The sequence below is a fragment of the Hevea brasiliensis genome, chromosome 3, assembly GCF_030052815.1.
Source record: "Hevea brasiliensis isolate MT/VB/25A 57/8 chromosome 3, ASM3005281v1, whole genome shotgun sequence".
In the NCBI taxonomy this organism is placed as follows: domain Eukaryota; kingdom Viridiplantae; phylum Streptophyta; class Magnoliopsida; order Malpighiales; family Euphorbiaceae; genus Hevea; species Hevea brasiliensis.
The window spans coordinates 27,684,536-27,702,856 of NC_079495.1; the positions used below are offsets into that span (position 1 = coordinate 27,684,536).

Consider the following 18,321-nt stretch of genomic DNA (forward strand, 5'->3'; position numbering starts at 1 on the left):
CGAAGCGGACGCCTCGAAAATTGAAAGAATAAATGCCTTGACTAAACCGACCCGGACAAAGGAAAAGACTGTGGAATGAGAGAGATCGGGAGAGCGGCCCGGCATGAGAGTTCGGAAAAAGAGCATATTGGAAGGATCGGAAGGGAGGGGAGATCGGAATGCAAAGAGAATAAGACAACTTACCATGACTGTTGTCATAATCAGAGCCGAGGTAGTTAAAGCGTTGCAGAAGAGATCAGATCTCCTCCGCACGCCTCATTTGCAGAATCGCCCACATTGCTGACAGGTGCCAGAGTATGTCATGACAGTCCTGTACATCTCAATCTCTACCGTTGATCTTACTTGTAAGGACAAGTCTGAAGCCCTTGGATCAAAGAAGAAGACGACAAGATCGGCGCCTTTTATTCCCAGCCCTCGGATCGCCCTTGACAAGAAAATTTTGGGCCGTCAGATTAGAAGAGAGAAAGGACAATTATTCTGAAAAGGATCTCAGCCGTTCATTTTGATTCTCTTTGATTCTCAAACATCAGATTATGTCCTTTAAGATCCAAACCTTCCATCTCCTTCAAGGGGAATCCTGACCCTTCATTGGGAGCACACGTTCCCTATAAATACTTGCATGAAAACTGTTGATAGAGGAGGACAAAGAAAAAGGGTGGTGATTATAGTGGAAAGACTCTGAAAATTAATTCAGTTTTGCTACTCTGCTATTTTTAAGCTAGAAAGACTTTAGAAACCAGTTTTCTAAAGTATTTTCTTTGAAGAAGTGTTGGACACTGGAACTCTTGATTTTCAGTTTGTTCATTGCTCTGTGATACCCTTTCTTAAGTTTCAGTTCTGTTTTCACCACCTTTATATCCACTTTTATTTTCTGAGTTCAATCTCATTCATTATCATTCCGGTTCGATTATATGCTAACTAGGCATTCGTCATTTCAAGGCAAACATTAGTCCCCAGACTATTAGCCTGAAACTCTGCAACATTCGTGACTCCATAGTTAGTTCAATACGTTCAACTTCCTGCAGGTGAGTGTTTGAACCGTTGCCTTATCCAGTGTTCGTCTTTATTTTCTTTTTACGCTCGTAATTTTCGTTAAAGTTTGTTTTATGTTAGAAGGTCCCACGTGGGTGGTTATTCTCGAGTTTATCTTTGATATCAGTTCATGTTATTTATTTGTTCTTGGTCTTTTATTATCTCCTAATGTAGGTGTTCTGTTTACGGGTAACGTACAGGTAGTTTGATCAAATGTTGGTAGTAGTGTCTTAACATAAGAGTTTTTTTTTTTAAATAAACGTTCGGATAATAAATCGGAGAGTTATGAAGTCGAACCACTAGACTAGCTCAGGAAGATGACTGGGTAAAGGTGGGGGAGATCGGAGTAAAATTGAATTTCGGAATAGCAAATGAAATAGAGCAAATGTTGCCTGTCGAAAAGGTACTGGTAAGCCGATCACATAGGAGATCAGTAAAAGTTCAGTCCGGCATCTCCTATATAGTCATAGGGTACCAATGAGTTAAAAGAAGCCTAATCCGGGTCCCCAGTGTCTTCGGATGCCAGAACCCTTAGCCTAAGGTCCTTGCGCGATACGATCGTAATTAAATTTCAAGAGGTCGGGGGAGAGTTCTTACCTGATCCTCATCCAAACCAAATAAGAGATCGGAGGAGAGTTCTTATCTGGTCTTCAATCAAGATTTTTAATAATCATTCAAAGAGATCGGAGGAGAGTTCTTATCCGATTCTCAATTCAAATTTTAAATATTAAAAAGAGATCGGAGGAGAGTTCTTATCCGATTCTCAATCCAAATTTTAAATATTAAAAAAGAGATCAGATGAGAGTTCTTATCTGATTCTCAAATCAAACCAAGCAAACAGAGATCGGAGGAGAGTTCTTATCCGATTCTCAAAATCAAATTTTAATAAACACGCAAAATAATCCCATAAACAAAAACCGCGACACAACATCAATTCACTAAGGTCGTCCCATTTACTTATGTATCTGGGTAAACCGAATTAGTGAAAAATCAAATATTCCCTTTTATGAAAAGGATTAACATCTCCGTTCGAACCTCCTAACTATCGATTTTAATTTATAAAGAGCTTAAAGTTAAATGTGCTCACCCTCATTGAGGGACAAGGTGGGGTGCCTAACACCTTCCCCACCCGTTTACGGACCCCGAACCTAGAATCTCTGTTTTTGAAGTGGTTTCATTTTAATTTATTTTCACAAATGGTTTTCTTTAATTTTCCTCAAAATTAAAGTGGCGACTCCTCACTCTTTCCCACTTCGGTGAGTGTTCGTCCAGGCGACCGCAAAACACCTTGCGACCCGTCGCTAATAACTTTTAGCGATGATAATCCATAGCTTGCTAATGACTTTTAGCAACAAAGTTTGCGCATCAAACTAAAATTCATAAAAAATTCAATTATAATATTATTATAATTATAGTTTTATTTGGATAGTAATTCTACTTATTAAAAAAAATCTTATTATAATTTCTAATTTTAAAATTGGATAATTTTATAATCTTAATTAATCCTATAAGTATTATTAATTTATTAAAATTTATTTAATTTATTATAACAAAACTAATAAACTCTTAATACCAAATCGTACTTTCACTAATTTATTTTTTAATTTTTCTAAATATTTACAAACTTATAATATTAAATTTTAATCAATAAAATATTAATTATATATGTTTTAAAATTAATAAATTATAAATCTCAATTTTAATTTTAACTCTAAAATTTTTATGCTAAGACTCCTAGATCCTAAAACTGTAAATAATTTTTATAATAATAAATTCTAATTATATAAAAAAATCTCTCAATTAATATATTTGTAAGGAGTCACTAATATTATATAACAAAAAAGAGAAAGATTCTTGTATATGTGAGCATAAACAAGCTTCATGGATAAATTATTTTTATATAAAGGTATTTGAATCTTAGTTATAGTTTTTTTCATTGAATTATTATTAATATTTTTATACTGGTCTTGATATAATGTTCAAATAATCTGTAAAATTGAAATTTGCTTAAAATGACTATAATCTGCATTAAGTGACAAGTTTATATAAAACTCTAAATCAATTTTGCTGAAAATCTGTCAAACAATATGTATTTATTAAAAATAATTATGTTCTAAAATGTAATATAAAAATATATCTATTTTGAAAAGTTGTCATAATAATAGGTTTACTATAAAATATTTATCCTAATTTAATAGCTACAACAGTAAATAAAGGAAAATAATTTTAGTTTACTATAAAATATTAATTCTAATTTAATAATTATGACATAAATAAAGGAAAATAATTTTAGTTTTATAACATTAAAATAATAATTTTTATCTTCAAAAAAGTTTTTTCTTTTATTCTTTTGTGATATATTACTATAACTATATTTTACTCTAATTAGAGTTAGTTCAAGAAAGTAATAATGAAATAAAATGAATAACATACATTAATTTATTTAATTAAATATTTTAAATAAAATACTATAAATATGGTATGAAAACATAAAATTTGCTTTAAGAAACTATAACCTATATTAAATCATAGATTTTCACAAAAATATGTATATATTAAAAATAAATTATGTTATAAAATCTATTAAATAAGTATGTCTATTTTCAAAAAATTATTGTCATTAAAATAATAACTTTTATATATCATATCTTCATTCATTCATATATATATATATATATATCGTTTAGTTTTTTTAGTTTTATTATATTATTTTACTTGCTTTTATAAAAAAATTTTATTACTTCTAAAATTTATTAGTTAATTAGTATAAATTTTTTTAAATTATACATAATAAATTAAATTACGAGTACTTGCAACACTATATATTTATATATCCTTAGTAGCTTTTGACTTAACTTTCATAAATATATTTATTTTTTACACAGAAAAGGTGCTTCCATAAATGTATGAGGGGTTGGAATGATACATAAACAATAATACAAAAAATGACTTCAATGTCTTATGATGTTTTTTTTCCAAAAAGGAAACTAATTTCATTGGGTAAACTTTGATTCTTCTATAGTGGTGCTGAATGAACAAGATTTTGCATGAAAATCAGTATATTCATGAAAATTTTGCGGAGCTTCATCAAGAAAAAAATATTTTTTAAATTGTTGTATAAGACTTAAAGAGTGTTTTAAATTTTAAGCTAATAAGAAGAATTTAAAATCTTTTAGTTTACTGATATATATCAAATCTAATCAACAAATCAAGTCTAATCAACAAATCAAGAAAGATATATATCATAACTTTTATTTAGATAATATTATTAAAAAAAATTATTTTAATAAATTTTTAAGTAATAATAAAAAATCTAAGTTTCTTCAAATAGAATGGAACGATTCATTATGCTATATGAGCTCTATTGTCCATGAATCTGATGAGACAGGCCTTCATACTTTCATTATTTATAATAAAAAGCACACATACCCATTACAGCGCATTTCTCTTTGACTTTTTGTCCTAAGATAATCAGTAACCAATTATTTTATTAACATAAAAAAATTTTGTTAATATCATCACCTTCTTCTAGACGTGAATGATATACAATAACAACATTAAACATAGTTAAATTTTATTTTTTAAATATACATTTGTTGAGTTTTACGACTTTTTCTATCAAAGGTGTATTATTAAATTTAAATCTCATTTATTAGGTGTACAGATTTTCAGAATTTCAATTTTTTTTTAAAAATCGAATAATAATATTAGACATATTCTAAATTTTTTTGCGCAGCAAACATTTTATTTATAAACTTTTATATTTAAGTATATGATTTATTTAATAGTAGAAAATAAGTAATTATAATTTAAAAATATTAAAAATATTTTATTGTAATATTATTATAGGATTAAAGGAAAAGGGTATTTCTATTTTCACAGGTTTTATAAATTTTATTTATTGAAAAAAAATTTTGACCATTTTTTATACTATTAATAATAAAAATTTAATATAACAATTAAAAAAAATAATTAAAAATAAAATATCAATAAATAAGTCACAAAATTAGGGTTCGAATTTGAAAAATATATCTTCAAAGTAAAGCTGATGTGGTCGCGTGGGCCCGATCCGCGATGATTGACGACATAGTGGAACCGCTTAAATGGAGGACATAAAGTTGGGCCCCACGCAGATGATAAACTGTTGATGGGGATCAGGGAATTCGATGACGAGTTGTAACGATCTTTATCCTGTGCCACGTTGTTGCTTCTTATCACAGCTCCGAGATGAGATATACGTACAAGGACCACCAATAATGCAGGCAAAGAATTCTGTTTAATTACAGAATTGCCAATTTTCAATTAGTCTCCATTATGTGTTTGTGAACGATAAAATTCAGTTGAAATTGAAAAAACGGATGAACTTGATTTATTTTAATTTAATTTTTAATTTTATAAAATTTGACTTATTTGATTATTTTTTCCTTTCCAAGCTTAAGGAATTGAATTAAATATTTTTTAATTAATTAATTATTATTAAATTTAAAATTAAAATTAAATAAATTTAAAATAATTTTAAAATTAAGTATTTATTTGGTATTACGTTTAAAAGTTTAAAATTATTTTTTTAAATAAAAATATTATTTTAGATGTTATTAAAAAAATAATTTTAAAAAAATAATTTTATTATTTTAATATTTTTATGATTAAAATTTATTAAATTTAATTTTAAATTATTTTTTAATATTCTCTAATTAATATATTTAAAAAAAATAATTTTTTCAATAAAAATTTCAATAATAATATTACACATACTCTAATTTAAATAAAAAAAAATCTAAAATAAAGTACAAATCAATAAATTAAATTGAATTTATCTAATATGATTATCCTTCTAAAATTGGAAATGTAATAATAGATGAGATGTTATTTATTAGAGTAAATTATAAAAACCCCTTGAAATTAGGTAAAATTAGTATTTACAACATCATTTTTTAAAAATAGTTTAACAATACTAAATATTGAAAAATAAATATCTAATTTTTGCATTATATTTTATTTATTCTTATTTCTTTTTAAATGAAATAACTTCTAATTAACCATTCACTCTTTAACTAAAAAGCTAATTTAATTCCTATAAAAATTAAAACTATTGCATTCATAAATCAAGAATTAAAATATTGTTCAAAATAAAACTTAGGACTAAAATGCAATAAAATGAACAAGTTGATGATCATTTAGTTTTTTTTTGGAAAGAATAAGGACCCAAATGTTAATTTTACTTTACCATAGACGGAGCTTTTTTCTTAAAAAAAAAAAAAAAAATTTACCTTCATTTATTAATCTGATCATCTTGTCCTAATCACTGGAATTATAGTTCCAAGAAGATATGAAAAAAAGACACGAGAGGAGGGAGAGAGCCGGAAGGGTAAAAATGTAATATAGTGAATTTGTAGAGGACATTACAGTACCAAGAGTTCAAGACACACTCGGATAGACCGGGCCGTGGCCGGATTATAACCGGAAACCGAATCAAAATAAATTATGTTTGTGGTTGATTTGAATCATGATTAAATTGAATCAAAATTGCATCAAAACTGATCAATTTAATTTTAAGCTAAAATTGAATTTTGTCATTTTAAAATTTAATTTTAAGCTAAAATTGAACTATTAAATTTAATAAAAAATCAAATTAAATTAAATTAAACCGAAATCAAAACATGTATTAGAACAGAAACCAGAACCCGAATCTTGGGAGTTTTACGGGCTGATTTAGATTCACACCTTCAGTGAACCAAAACCGGTGGTTTCGAGCAGGTTCGAACTCGGACATGTAGGCCCTTCCATTTTTATGTTCTTCAGGTCTCTTTGCCACTCTCATCACAGGCCAAGACTTCCATCCAAGAATCGCAGAGGATTTGCCAAATGTAGCAACCAAAATGGCAATAATGGCGACAAGAACAAAACTAACAAGTCTTCTTTCTTCTCTTGTTAATAATAAAAGTAACAAAATCCTGATTTCCGCAAAATCCGGAACTCGCTCTTCTGGATTCGCCCTGCATTCGTCGTCCGCTGCTGCTGCGGATCCGGATGTCGTTGGGGCGAGAGGAGTTGGGTTGCAGATAATGGGAGTGAAAGATTATGAGGATTATAGGAGGTCTTTGTATGGTGAAATTACTCATAAGGCTTTGCTTGTTGATGCTGTTGGTACACTTGTTGTTCCTTCGCAGCCCATGGCCCAGGTACACATTCTTACTTGCATAATATCATGTACGTATGTTTACGTGTATTTTCTTTCTGGGTCTGGGATATTTGTGTTCTGTGCATATAATTTTGGAGTTTTTGAAAGATTATTTTCTGTTCAGAGGTTTTGAAAATTTTCTTTTAATGTCTCTGTGTATATGGTATTAGAGGAAAACACTAAAAGGAGAGCTATTTTCCAACTAATAAGTCATGCAAAATCAACAACAACAACATCAACAATAATAATAATAATAATAAAAACAACATCTAATTAGAAAAAAGTTTATAGTAGCCTGTGAGATTGTGGATTGAAGCATGTTGATTTCTTGACGGTCTGCGCCGGGTAATTAAGTTATCCACGTTCCTCCTTCAAGGTACTTCAATCCAGCTCTTGTGTAAAGATGCTTATTTTGGGTGTTGATGTATCTGTATCTAAGTAAAAAAAATATGGCAGCCCTGTTATTTTTCTGCTTTTTTAACATGTGTGTATTGTCATGTGTTCAAGAGGAGAAGGCTTATAGATAAGAGGAAACTAACTCTCCAAAAGATCAGCCACTAAAACAAAAATTCCTGCAAAATCTGCTCAACTATTAACATTAAAAACAAACTCTGACATTACTTTATTTTAAATCAATTAATCCAACATATGGCTCAGCTAATAGATTGGCATTTTTTAATTTTTTTTTTTGGGTGGAGGGAGGTCAGTCAATTTATTTTATTCCACTAATATTTCTCTACTGATTTTGGGTGGTCTTTTGACAGCTTTTGTAGTTTCATTTATTTATTTACTCATTTTAATCTTTTTCTATTTTTACAACAGAGAAGAGAACTGATTGCTTGTGTGTATAGATTGGCTCTACTTTATCTCTGTAATCGGCTCTTTTCTTGTTTTCTTGTGTAAAATCTGGGTTCTATTTATCAGACCCTGGAAATATTTACAGTTCATAAATTTTTCTTAGGTAATTTATCCTATATTAGGTGAATGACTTATTCTTCCTTCCCCTTCCTCTTCTGGATTAATAATATTAGTTGTATTTAACAGATATATATATATATATATATATATATATATATATATATATATATATATATATATATATTGATGTTATATTGTTTTGTTATTATAGATATATAGAAAGATAGGAGAGAAGTATGGAGTGGAGTACTCGGAGGATGAGATACTGTACAGATATAGAAGGGCTTATGAGCAGCCTTGGGGTAGATCTCGGCTCAGGTCAGTTCCTTTCTCTTTCTTTCATTTTTTTAATATATTTATATTTTTTTATAATTTCTATGGAAATTATTAATGATTTTTTCTTTAAAATTAACTTTTTTTTTTTTATTATTATTTCCTTGTCTAACTGCTTGTTGTACCCATTACCTGAACTTCTTCATACCTTTTTTTTTCGGTTAGAGCAAAAAGGCAAAGCATTAAAACAATAATAAATTAGTAAAGTGATTCATAAGTTATTGTTTTTAATTAAATTATGTGTTTTGATCATTTTATTGTTTGGTTTTGAGTCTGCATTGCATTTCTTTGTTAGTTTTGATAACACGTGGTTTGACTTTGTGTTTTGTTATTTTGTCCGACATTCCACTATTTTTCCAAAATTTTAACCCAAAGCGACCTTGATCCCACTTTCTCAATTCTATAATTGAATAGAGAAACCAATGATCGAAGAAACAATCACTGTTTTAGTTCTTCAGAAAAGTTCATGCCTCTCAAGAAATAAGTGATACTTGATTTGTCAAGTATCATCATGGATTTTTTTCCTGTCAATGGCATACATGCATTTGAGAGCTTGATTGGGGAATCTTGAAAACAAGATTATTCACAAAATATAGAGTTATATTCTTGCAAAAAAATTCTGTCGCATTTGAGTAGTGGGCATGAAACTGGGCTTTTAAGTTCAATTATCAATTTTCAAGTTGAAGAACCGAAAAATTTATTCCAACAAATTTAAATACATTTCAAAGGTGAAAGTTACTTTGAGATAAAAATTGAAAAGAGAATATCACAAAACTGAACTGATCATTTGATTCTTATTGCTAATGTCCCTAATATCTATTAAGGAAACATTATATGCTGAACAGTGCATCAAAATTAGGGACCATGCTTATAGATTCTTCTGAAGGGAGCTACAATAGCTGTACCATGGCTTCACTGGTTCAATTGGCTTGGCTAGTAAACGTCTCATGAACTGTTGCTGTCATTAGGTATGAGTGTGTGGGCTGCACAAACGCTTACATACATAAATGCGTCTTGACTTGGTTGTGACTTTAATCATGAGAATGTTGAGTAGGCCACACGAATGCATGTATTATGGCAGGAAGTAGGGAACTGGCAAAAAACTGATTTCGCAGCATTCAACATTTTAATAAATTTAGCAATAAACTGATTAGAGTGGAGGAAAAGAATCCATATATCACATATCAAACTGAACTGAGATTGAATTTTGAGGCCTAGTTGTGTTATGGGAGTTTGGTGTGTGTATTTTTTTTTCATTGAAATGTCATTGATTGGTTCATTAATGTTGATGGGAGACTCTTTCATCCTAATGTCAATTGCGATCCCTTAGTTATTGTGGGCCAAAGTCAAACGCCATTCATACCTCTTCTAGGATTGTCTAGCAGTTCTTGTGGGTCTCGCACAGGGCTAACCAACATTTGTATTTGGTTGACTAGTTGAGGCTAACAACCTTTTGTACTGTTTTGATTTCTCTTTCAAATAGTTTGGCGAGGAAGAGGAAAAAGATTTAAGAAGAAGGCTCTATTTCCTGCTTCAGACGCTTAATGATGCCCTTATCTGTAGCATTTAATATGTTTGGTTTTCTAAGTATTTGAGAAGATTAGACATGGTTATTGGAGAAAAGAAAGATAACTGTTTTAAACAATGAATCGTCATGTTTATTTTCAATCTGAAAAAGCTCAGGGGAATTGAATAGGAGGAAAAGTGCAAGAGATTAACTGTATAAGCAAAGCTCATATCTGTATATATTCCATGGAATGTAACTTGGGAAAAGAAAATGAAAAGTAATAATTGGAAATGGACAAATGGAAAAGATTAACTGTGTATGCAATGCTCATATCTGTAATCTGTGTAGTAATAACTATAATTTCTTCCCACTTAGTAAACTTTTATATTACATGGCATTTGTCCCATACTTGCTATTGTTCTAAAGATTGTTCAAATGCCTTTTGTTTTTAATTCTCAGTTCTCAATAGCTTGATCCTTTTTTTTTTAAAAAATTTTTTTAATAAATATTGCAGATATGTAAATGATGGAAGACCTTTCTGGCAATTCATAGTCAGTTCTTCTACTGGTTGCTCAGATTCTCAGTACTTTGAAGAACTTTATAACTACTATACCACTGAAAAGGTAGGCTTGACTAATTGGGATCATATATATTTTTCACTATTCAAATTGCCAGCTGTAACTTTTTGCTTATTGTTTTTATCTCAAGGCTTGGCACCTCTGTGATCCTGATGCTGAGAAAGTATTCAAGGCTATTAGAAAGGCAGGTGTAAAGTTGGCTGTTGTGTCTAATTTTGACACTCGACTTAGACCTCTTTTGCAGGCTTTAAATTGTGATCATTGGTTTGATGCTGTGGCAGTTTCAGCTGAAGTAAGAAATAGTTCTTCTCTTACCCCCTTCCTCTATTTTTGGAGTTCTTTAAATGGAGAATATATGCGTGACAATTATGCCCTTTATGTTTTGTAAACTTGTATGTTGTACTTGACACTATTGCATTCCCATTTGTAAGTTTCTCATTAGTGTTAAATTCTATTGCTTCTTTAGGCTACTAGAAACAAAGAAATTAGGTCTATCCTTATCTTTTTTGTGGATTGGCTTAATTTGCGCGGATTCTCTCTACATGATCTGCATGATTCATCAGTACAGATTGATGATATCAGTTTTAAATAGAGGAAAAAAAAGTGAGATGAGTTGTTGAAAGTTGAAAGAAGTTAAAATCAAAGTCCTTTTGGCAGCCTATTCTTCAGATGGTTATGTATGTAAATTGCATAGCACTTAGTGACATTCTGATAATATTTCAAGTACTTTTCTACAAAAAAGCCAACTAGGACAAAAAGAAATGGCCTTGCATTTAGTTATTATGGCAATGAGTTAGGGTCTAGCTCAGATTGTAAGGGGGATCCGGGCTGTGGGTAGAGATCCTAGATTCAAGCTGTAGTGCTTTTCTATTGTACCAAAAGCTATTTTAGTTGGCAGAAATTCTTCTGCTTTCTTGATGAATTTAACTATTGATAATTTTCTGTTTTCTCTCTGAGCAGGTTGCTGCAGAGAAGCCAAATCCAACAATATTTCTAAAAGCCTGTGAGATATTGGGAGTAAAACCTGAGGATGCTGTGCATGTAGGTGATGATCGTAGGAATGATATATGGGGTGCAAGAGATGCAGGCTGTGATGCTTGGCTCTGGGGAAGTGATGTCCACTCCTTTAAGGAGGTAAGCATTCAATATTCAGTAATAACGAGTCAAGATTGAAAACGAGGAAGGGACAGTATCAAACATTTTGGGAGAAGAGAATCATTTCCCCTTTGCAGTCTGGAAATCTTACAATTGAATGTGGGTCAGAAACTCAGAACATAATTTGAAGTTTAAGAATATGGTAAATAATGTGCAAATTGGAGATCAACTTTTCTGAGTTTCATGTTTTATCAGTGTAACTATTACATCTTTTAAGAGGATTAGAATCCCTTTTTCTTTTTGGAGTCCTCTTAACTTTGTCTCTACTTTGTCGTTTTCACCAGTAGATTAGATTTTATCAATTTATTTAATGATAGTTGTTAACAAAGTGGAATTCCTTTTATAAAAAACAAAGTTACAGTAGAAACTCCCTTTCTAGGATCTCAGTTTTATGTTGTTGCTAGTACTGTCTGCAACTAGTCAATTATGGATGAATTTGCGTTGCATCAAATGTGGAATACACTCTCTCTATCGCTCTGTCTCATTTGTTGCATAATCTTCACATCATCTCTCATCAATACATTCATCAATTCATCATCATGTTTGTTGCATATACTTACAAAAGTGTGTATGCCTCTTTGATTGTTGCTGATGCAGGTTGCACAGATGATAGGGGTGAAGGTTTGAGGGCGTTTTCTTTTGCAGCATGTTGGATGTTTTAATATGTACAGGTGTACTGTAGCTCTTAGGAAGAGGTTGTGGATACTGGTCTGGCTTTATCTTGTAGAGGGGAGAGCCGAGGCCATGACTAGTGTGAGAACAAAAAAGATAGAATAAAGGTCGTGAGGAATGATCTAGCTAGCCTTCTCTTTGCCCAATGGTTGTGTTCTCTCTTTTAAATTCCTTCCCCTTTTCCGCTGGTTACCTTTGCATGTTTCTTCTGGTTGATCATGCTGCACAGGGAAATTCTCGCAGTTTATCGTGGACCCAAAGCACATGCTGCAAATGCGGAGATGATACGATGAATTTTATGGTTATGATAAGGGAAAAAATTATTAAATGCACCTGAGTAATAAATTTAGTGCTCTTTGCGATTACATAAATGTGAGCCTTCCATAAATTGTGAAAGTGGGTTCCACATGCTTTAGGTGTATTTTATAATTTGGCTATCATGAGAAGGATCACAATCTCCCTCTTCGCATAAAATATCCCTAGATATTACTACTCCAACAAGATTGAAATCGGAAACGTCCTAATAGACTAATACTTGCTAGGATGATCCTCTGGGGAAATGCCATAAATATTGATAAAAATAACACAAAAGCATGCTAGTTTAGGAATTGTGTGCCATCAAAACGTTGTTTCAGCTTGAATTGACCATAATGATTGAATAACTATGCATGTTTTTTACATTTAAAACAATAAAAGAAAAATACTGACTTATCATCATGATAGCAAATCCAAGAACACAACAAAATTCTTGTTCATGTGTATTTATATTAGGAAAGGACTTGAAGAACCTTGCTACTCTATGATCAAATTATGTTTAAATTGGAATTATCAGTGGTACAGAAATCTTCTAGGACACTGAAGTATTGAGTTTCTGCTGTGAAGAATGGCATTTCTATATGCAAACTGCAATTTTGCTTGCCATGGATGAGCTTTTATTTTTGCCTCTGCAGAACATACAATGGAAGTTTCGTGTAGTCAGAATTTTTAGAATTCTGGAATGAGAACATCAATTATAAACAATGGCAATATTCCAACAGTTATCACATTTTTTTGTAAGAACAAACAACGACCAGCCAATCTAATATGAACTTAACCACTTAACTAGAAGAGCATTATTTACTTTTCAAAAGAAAATTTCCTAATCGAGAACAAAAAAATGTAATCTAGATTAGAAAAACGCAAAAGAGAAAACTGTTTAAGGAAAAAAAAAAAAAAGAAAATCGAATTTAACAGAGTCAATTAACAAGGAGAGGAACGATGCAGAAATTCATCAAATATCTAGTAAAATAGCAAAACTGCAACCAAAATCTTGCAAAAATTCAAGCATATGAGGAAAGAGCAAATCCAACGTCTTATAATTTATTTACATATTTATTTTTTTAATCAACGTCTCAGATTTAAACCCAGGACATCCCGACGGCAGTCCTTAAAGAGGCATTATACCCTAGAAGGCACCGTATCATATCATTGCCTGAGAGAGAAAACCGCTTCTATTCGATTCAATCTTCTCTCAGTTTCTCACGTTGTCCACTAACTACCTAAACCGCACTATACAGGCAAATCTGTCCCTCATTTTTACAGTTTTTTCAGCCTCTCCGATCTTAAACAATTTCTATCCTTTAATTTCCTTTGCAAAGATGACCAACAACAACACTGATTCTGCTCTGGAATTCAATTTCCCATCATATTCTTCAGTCCCTGCTGCGATCCTATTCCACCACCATCAGAAAATGCGTAAGAAGCGTACCAAGTTGATCAAGGTTGAACCCAGTTTAGTTCCTTCTACTAGTAGCGTTACTGTTGTCTCCAAGCCAAAATATCAGGGCAAAAAACCTGACCCTTCTGCTCCCAAGATCACAATGCCTTGTAGCGAGTGCGGTAAAAAGTTTTGGTCATGGAAAGCACTCTATGGCCACATGAGGTGCCATCCTGAACGTCTATGGCGTGGAATTAATCCACCACCTAATTATCGCAGACACGTTTCGCCAATTCGAGAGATGGATTATGTAAAGGAAGCTGCAATGACTTCGGAGGATTATGAGGCGGCTGCGTGTTTGTTGTTATTGGCTAACAGTGATGGTGTATTGACATTTGCCGAGACCAAATGTGGAGGTGGCAATGGCGGTGGGGATGGTACTAGTCATAGTAGTTTTCATTTTCAGGAAGATGTGAATTGTCGTTTTGAGTGCTCGAGTTGCAAGAAGGTGTTTGGATCCCATCAGGCATTAGGAGGTCACAGGGCAAGTCACAAGAACGTGAAGGGCTGTTTTGCATTGAATTGTGACATGGTTGGGGATCATAATGGAAGTAGTGGTGGTGGTCTGAAGGGGAATGCGGAGGATAATAGTACTGATAATAAGATGTTGATGGTGTTAGGGCACAAATGCAGTATCTGCTTGAGGGTGTTCCCTAGTGGGCAGGCACTAGGCGGGCACAAGAGGTGCCACTGGGAGAAAGGGGAGGAAGCCTTATCTTCATCAATGAATCAAGGAATTGCAACCAAGGAAAAAGCTTCTGGGTTGGACCTGAACTTGCCTGCCCCACTTGAAGATGAATCATTCGCTTCTTACCTCGCCCTAGATTTGAGATTGGGGCTTTGAAAGGTTTTTTGTATGAAAACTGACCTGTATTGGTAGTATATATATATATATACACACACGTATATTCATTGTTGTTAATGCTCCAGAATTGGGAAGCATACATGTGCGTGTTATATAAAGGAAGCTTGGAAAAAACACTACTGATTATTTGCTAAAACATTACAAATTATGTTGAAATCTTGTTATTGATGATTGATTTGGTTATCCATTAATTTATTTAAGTGCCATACCGTGTCATGTATGTTGATTACATAAGTATCGTGTTTTATTGCTTCTGTACATAATTAACCATGCAGGCAGAGAAGGGATTTTTGTCCACCAAGCTGGAACCAGTGGGCCAAAACATCCAACTAAGCTGTAATAAGATCGATAAGGACAATGAAAATGGCAAAAATTTAGTAAATATTTGTATATATGAGCTATTAAAAAAAAACTTTTGTTTTAAGATTAGCAATTTTATATTATGAGTATTAATATATTTTGTAATATAGCAATTTACGTATTAAATTATTATACATTGAAGCCTTTTATGATTTTTCAATTTCATACAAAGTATAATTATTTTGCTAAAAAAAAATTTAGAATACATTTATAACTTATTTTATGAGATTTTCGTAAAATAATTCTTTTTCTATAAAATAGTTAACTACAAAAACTTTATTAACTAAAAAAAATTCTTTACATAACAGGCGAATATAATATATTTTTTTAAAAAATATAATAAATAATATTTAATAAATTCGGAACCTATTATTATAATTTTTAACAAAATTTACCATATAATTTATCTCTTAGATATATTTTTAAAAGATATTATATATTTTTATATATTTTTTTACATAAAAAAATTTATTTTTTAATTAAAATTAATAAAATTTTTATAATTAACTATTTAAAAAATTATTTTATGAAAAATTCATGAGATAGCGTTATAAATTTATATTAAATTGTTTTATTAATTATCTTTTATATGAAGTAAGAGTACACATACATTTAATAAGCAGCAACCAGCACTTAAAAGTATTAACATCTTCTCTACGCGGAGCTTTATGCTGGACATTTTGAAATTTCATCTTTCATAAGAAAGGTCTAAAATTTCTTTTGCATTGGAAATTATTCTTTAAAAATGATGGGGTGCCCTCCTGCCTTTTGATGATTTGACATTAAAATACTGAGTCCAGAACAGCTTTGTTTAAAAGCTCACACATTTGTTTTTTTTTTAAATAATATTTTTTTATTAATAATCTAGAAAAAAAACTTAATATTAAAGATGCAAACTAAGCCCTGGCCGATAGGCCACCCCATACACCCATTCCTAGGACCAATAATGTTAGGTAGAAAAACTTGGCACAATATCAGACAAAATGAAAGAATAAATTGCATTTGGAGGCACAATTCAATGCACACGATTAGCATATAACAAGGCCGCTTCAGCCAAACCATGGACTGCAAAGTTAGCATGTCTATAGACTCAATTAACAGTGATATCAACTCCTTGAGAAAGGAGGAATTTACAATCAGAAACTATAAGCCCGAACTCAGATAGATACATATTAGAGGAGTTCATATCAAGGTAAAGTTCCTGACAATCCATTTCAACTTCTACCATAGAGATGTTGTTTTGAATAAGCCATGAAAGTGCTTCTAGTAAACTATAAGCTTCAGCAATTCTTGACTGCAATGCAACATTAATATAACCAGAAAGAGTAGCAACAAAAGCACCTAACTCATTTCTCAGAATGACCTCGTAACTTGAAGTATTCTCAGAAGAAAATATTAAAGTATCAATATTACACATGAGCTTACCCAACACATGAGCTTACCCAACGACGGAGTCTTTCAAATTCTTAAATTATTTGTTAAAAATTAAAGAAAGGGTATTTTACAATATACTCTTTAAGATTGAGCAAAATATATATCAGTCCTATATTTTTAAAACCTCAAAATTATATACCTGAATTTATCTCTATTTATTAATAAGCCCTTTGGTTCAGTTGACATGATAAAAAGACTCTTATTTTAATTTCGCATATAGTTTATAAAAATAGGTGAATAATAATTTATTAATAAATTTTAATACAGTAATATTTAAGTTTTTTTTTTTTTTTTGAATTGCTTGGTCGTAAATTGAAATTTAATTATATATATATATATATAAAGAGCGAATAGTAGGAAAAAAAATAGGAATAAGATTTGTCATTTGAAATTTCTCATGATCATTGAAGCTTCCGGGAGGAGGAGGCTCCAAGATGACGTTCTTTTATGTGCAATCAGAAGTGAATCAATTGGGCTAATGGGTCCTATTCGATCAATTTCCAATGCAGTCCTTGTGAAATGGAACGGTAATGAAAGCTAAACACAGTAATAATATTAATGACTTTAATTTGTTCCTTGTGATTATCAATTTGTATTTGTAAAATTATGTATTTAACACGGTAATATTACAATCTTAAATTCCTTTTAGTGTGACTCTTGGCTTTGGGAATTTGTTGTGGCAGAGCCATGACCCAAACAGAAAACAGAGGAAAAGGGAGACAAAATAGAAGAAAGGAGAGAAGAAAGCAAGAAGAAAAAGATTAGAGAAAGAAGAGAGAGAGAGAAAAGAGAAATTGAGAGAGAGTAAATTGTTGTATTATTGATCAGATGATCTCTAATCCAAGATTTGTACTGTATTTATACTTGCTAATATATTGAGTTTATTCTCTACATTAAGTTACAGTGACAAATGGTAACTGCAGTAACAAACCAATCAACTGACTCCTTAACTATTCCTTCCTACTTTTGACTTGAGCTTCTCCTTCTTCCTGAGTTACTGTCGCAACATTAATCCCCTCCAAGCATTCTTGTCCTCAAGAATGAGTTGAAGAAATGGACCTGTAATAAAGCATCTTCCAAAAACTTGCTTAAGATGTCACTTCCATTTGTTACAGCTGTCTATGAATGCTAGCATAAACTGTGCAAAATGACAAAGATTAAACTTCCCTTGCATAAAGACATGTGAACCTTCAAAAGATGCACCATTAATTGACAATGATTTAAATTTCTTTCACTTTCTTTTCCAAATTTCCAATTATTGCTCCTTTAAAATCACAAACCATTAGATGTCCAGCCACAATTGTGATTCTCATTCCCATATTTGTTCATGTTTTCGCAGCTAGAAAAGATACCCATCTTAGAATTCTCTTATCAAGAAACATGATACCTTTGCAATTCACTTTGGCATTTTCACAAACAGTTTTAACGTTTGACTTCTCCATTGACAAGGACCGCATTTTCTTCTTCTGTCTTCTCCTAATGTCAAATGCGTTCTCCTTAAGCATTATATGATTGCAGTATCTCAACTCC

The 18,321-nt window shown here is 31.3% G+C and overlaps 2 protein-coding genes across 2 annotated transcripts; both read left to right on the forward strand.

The window, feature by feature from the left end:
• Nucleotides 1–6,835: 6,835 nt before the first annotated feature.
• On the forward strand, nucleotides 6,836–12,505 carry LOC110664867 (uncharacterized). Its single transcript, XM_058143975.1, has 6 exons — nucleotides 6,836–7,214; nucleotides 8,343–8,449; nucleotides 10,486–10,594; nucleotides 10,680–10,841; nucleotides 11,510–11,683; nucleotides 12,302–12,505. Exons 1-6 carry the CDS (start codon nucleotides 6,912–6,914, stop codon nucleotides 12,329–12,331), a joined length of 885 nt encoding a protein of 294 aa, XP_057999958.1. The 5' UTR covers nucleotides 6,836–6,911; the 3' UTR covers nucleotides 12,332–12,505.
• A 1,084-nt stretch (nucleotides 12,506–13,589) lies between these two features.
• On the forward strand, nucleotides 13,590–15,104 carry LOC110664853 (zinc finger protein ZAT3-like). The gene has a single exon (XM_021824727.2). It carries the CDS (start codon nucleotides 14,014–14,016, stop codon nucleotides 14,974–14,976), a length of 963 nt encoding a protein of 320 aa, XP_021680419.2. The 5' UTR covers nucleotides 13,590–14,013; the 3' UTR covers nucleotides 14,977–15,104.
• Nucleotides 15,105–18,321: the final 3,217 nt, after the last annotated feature.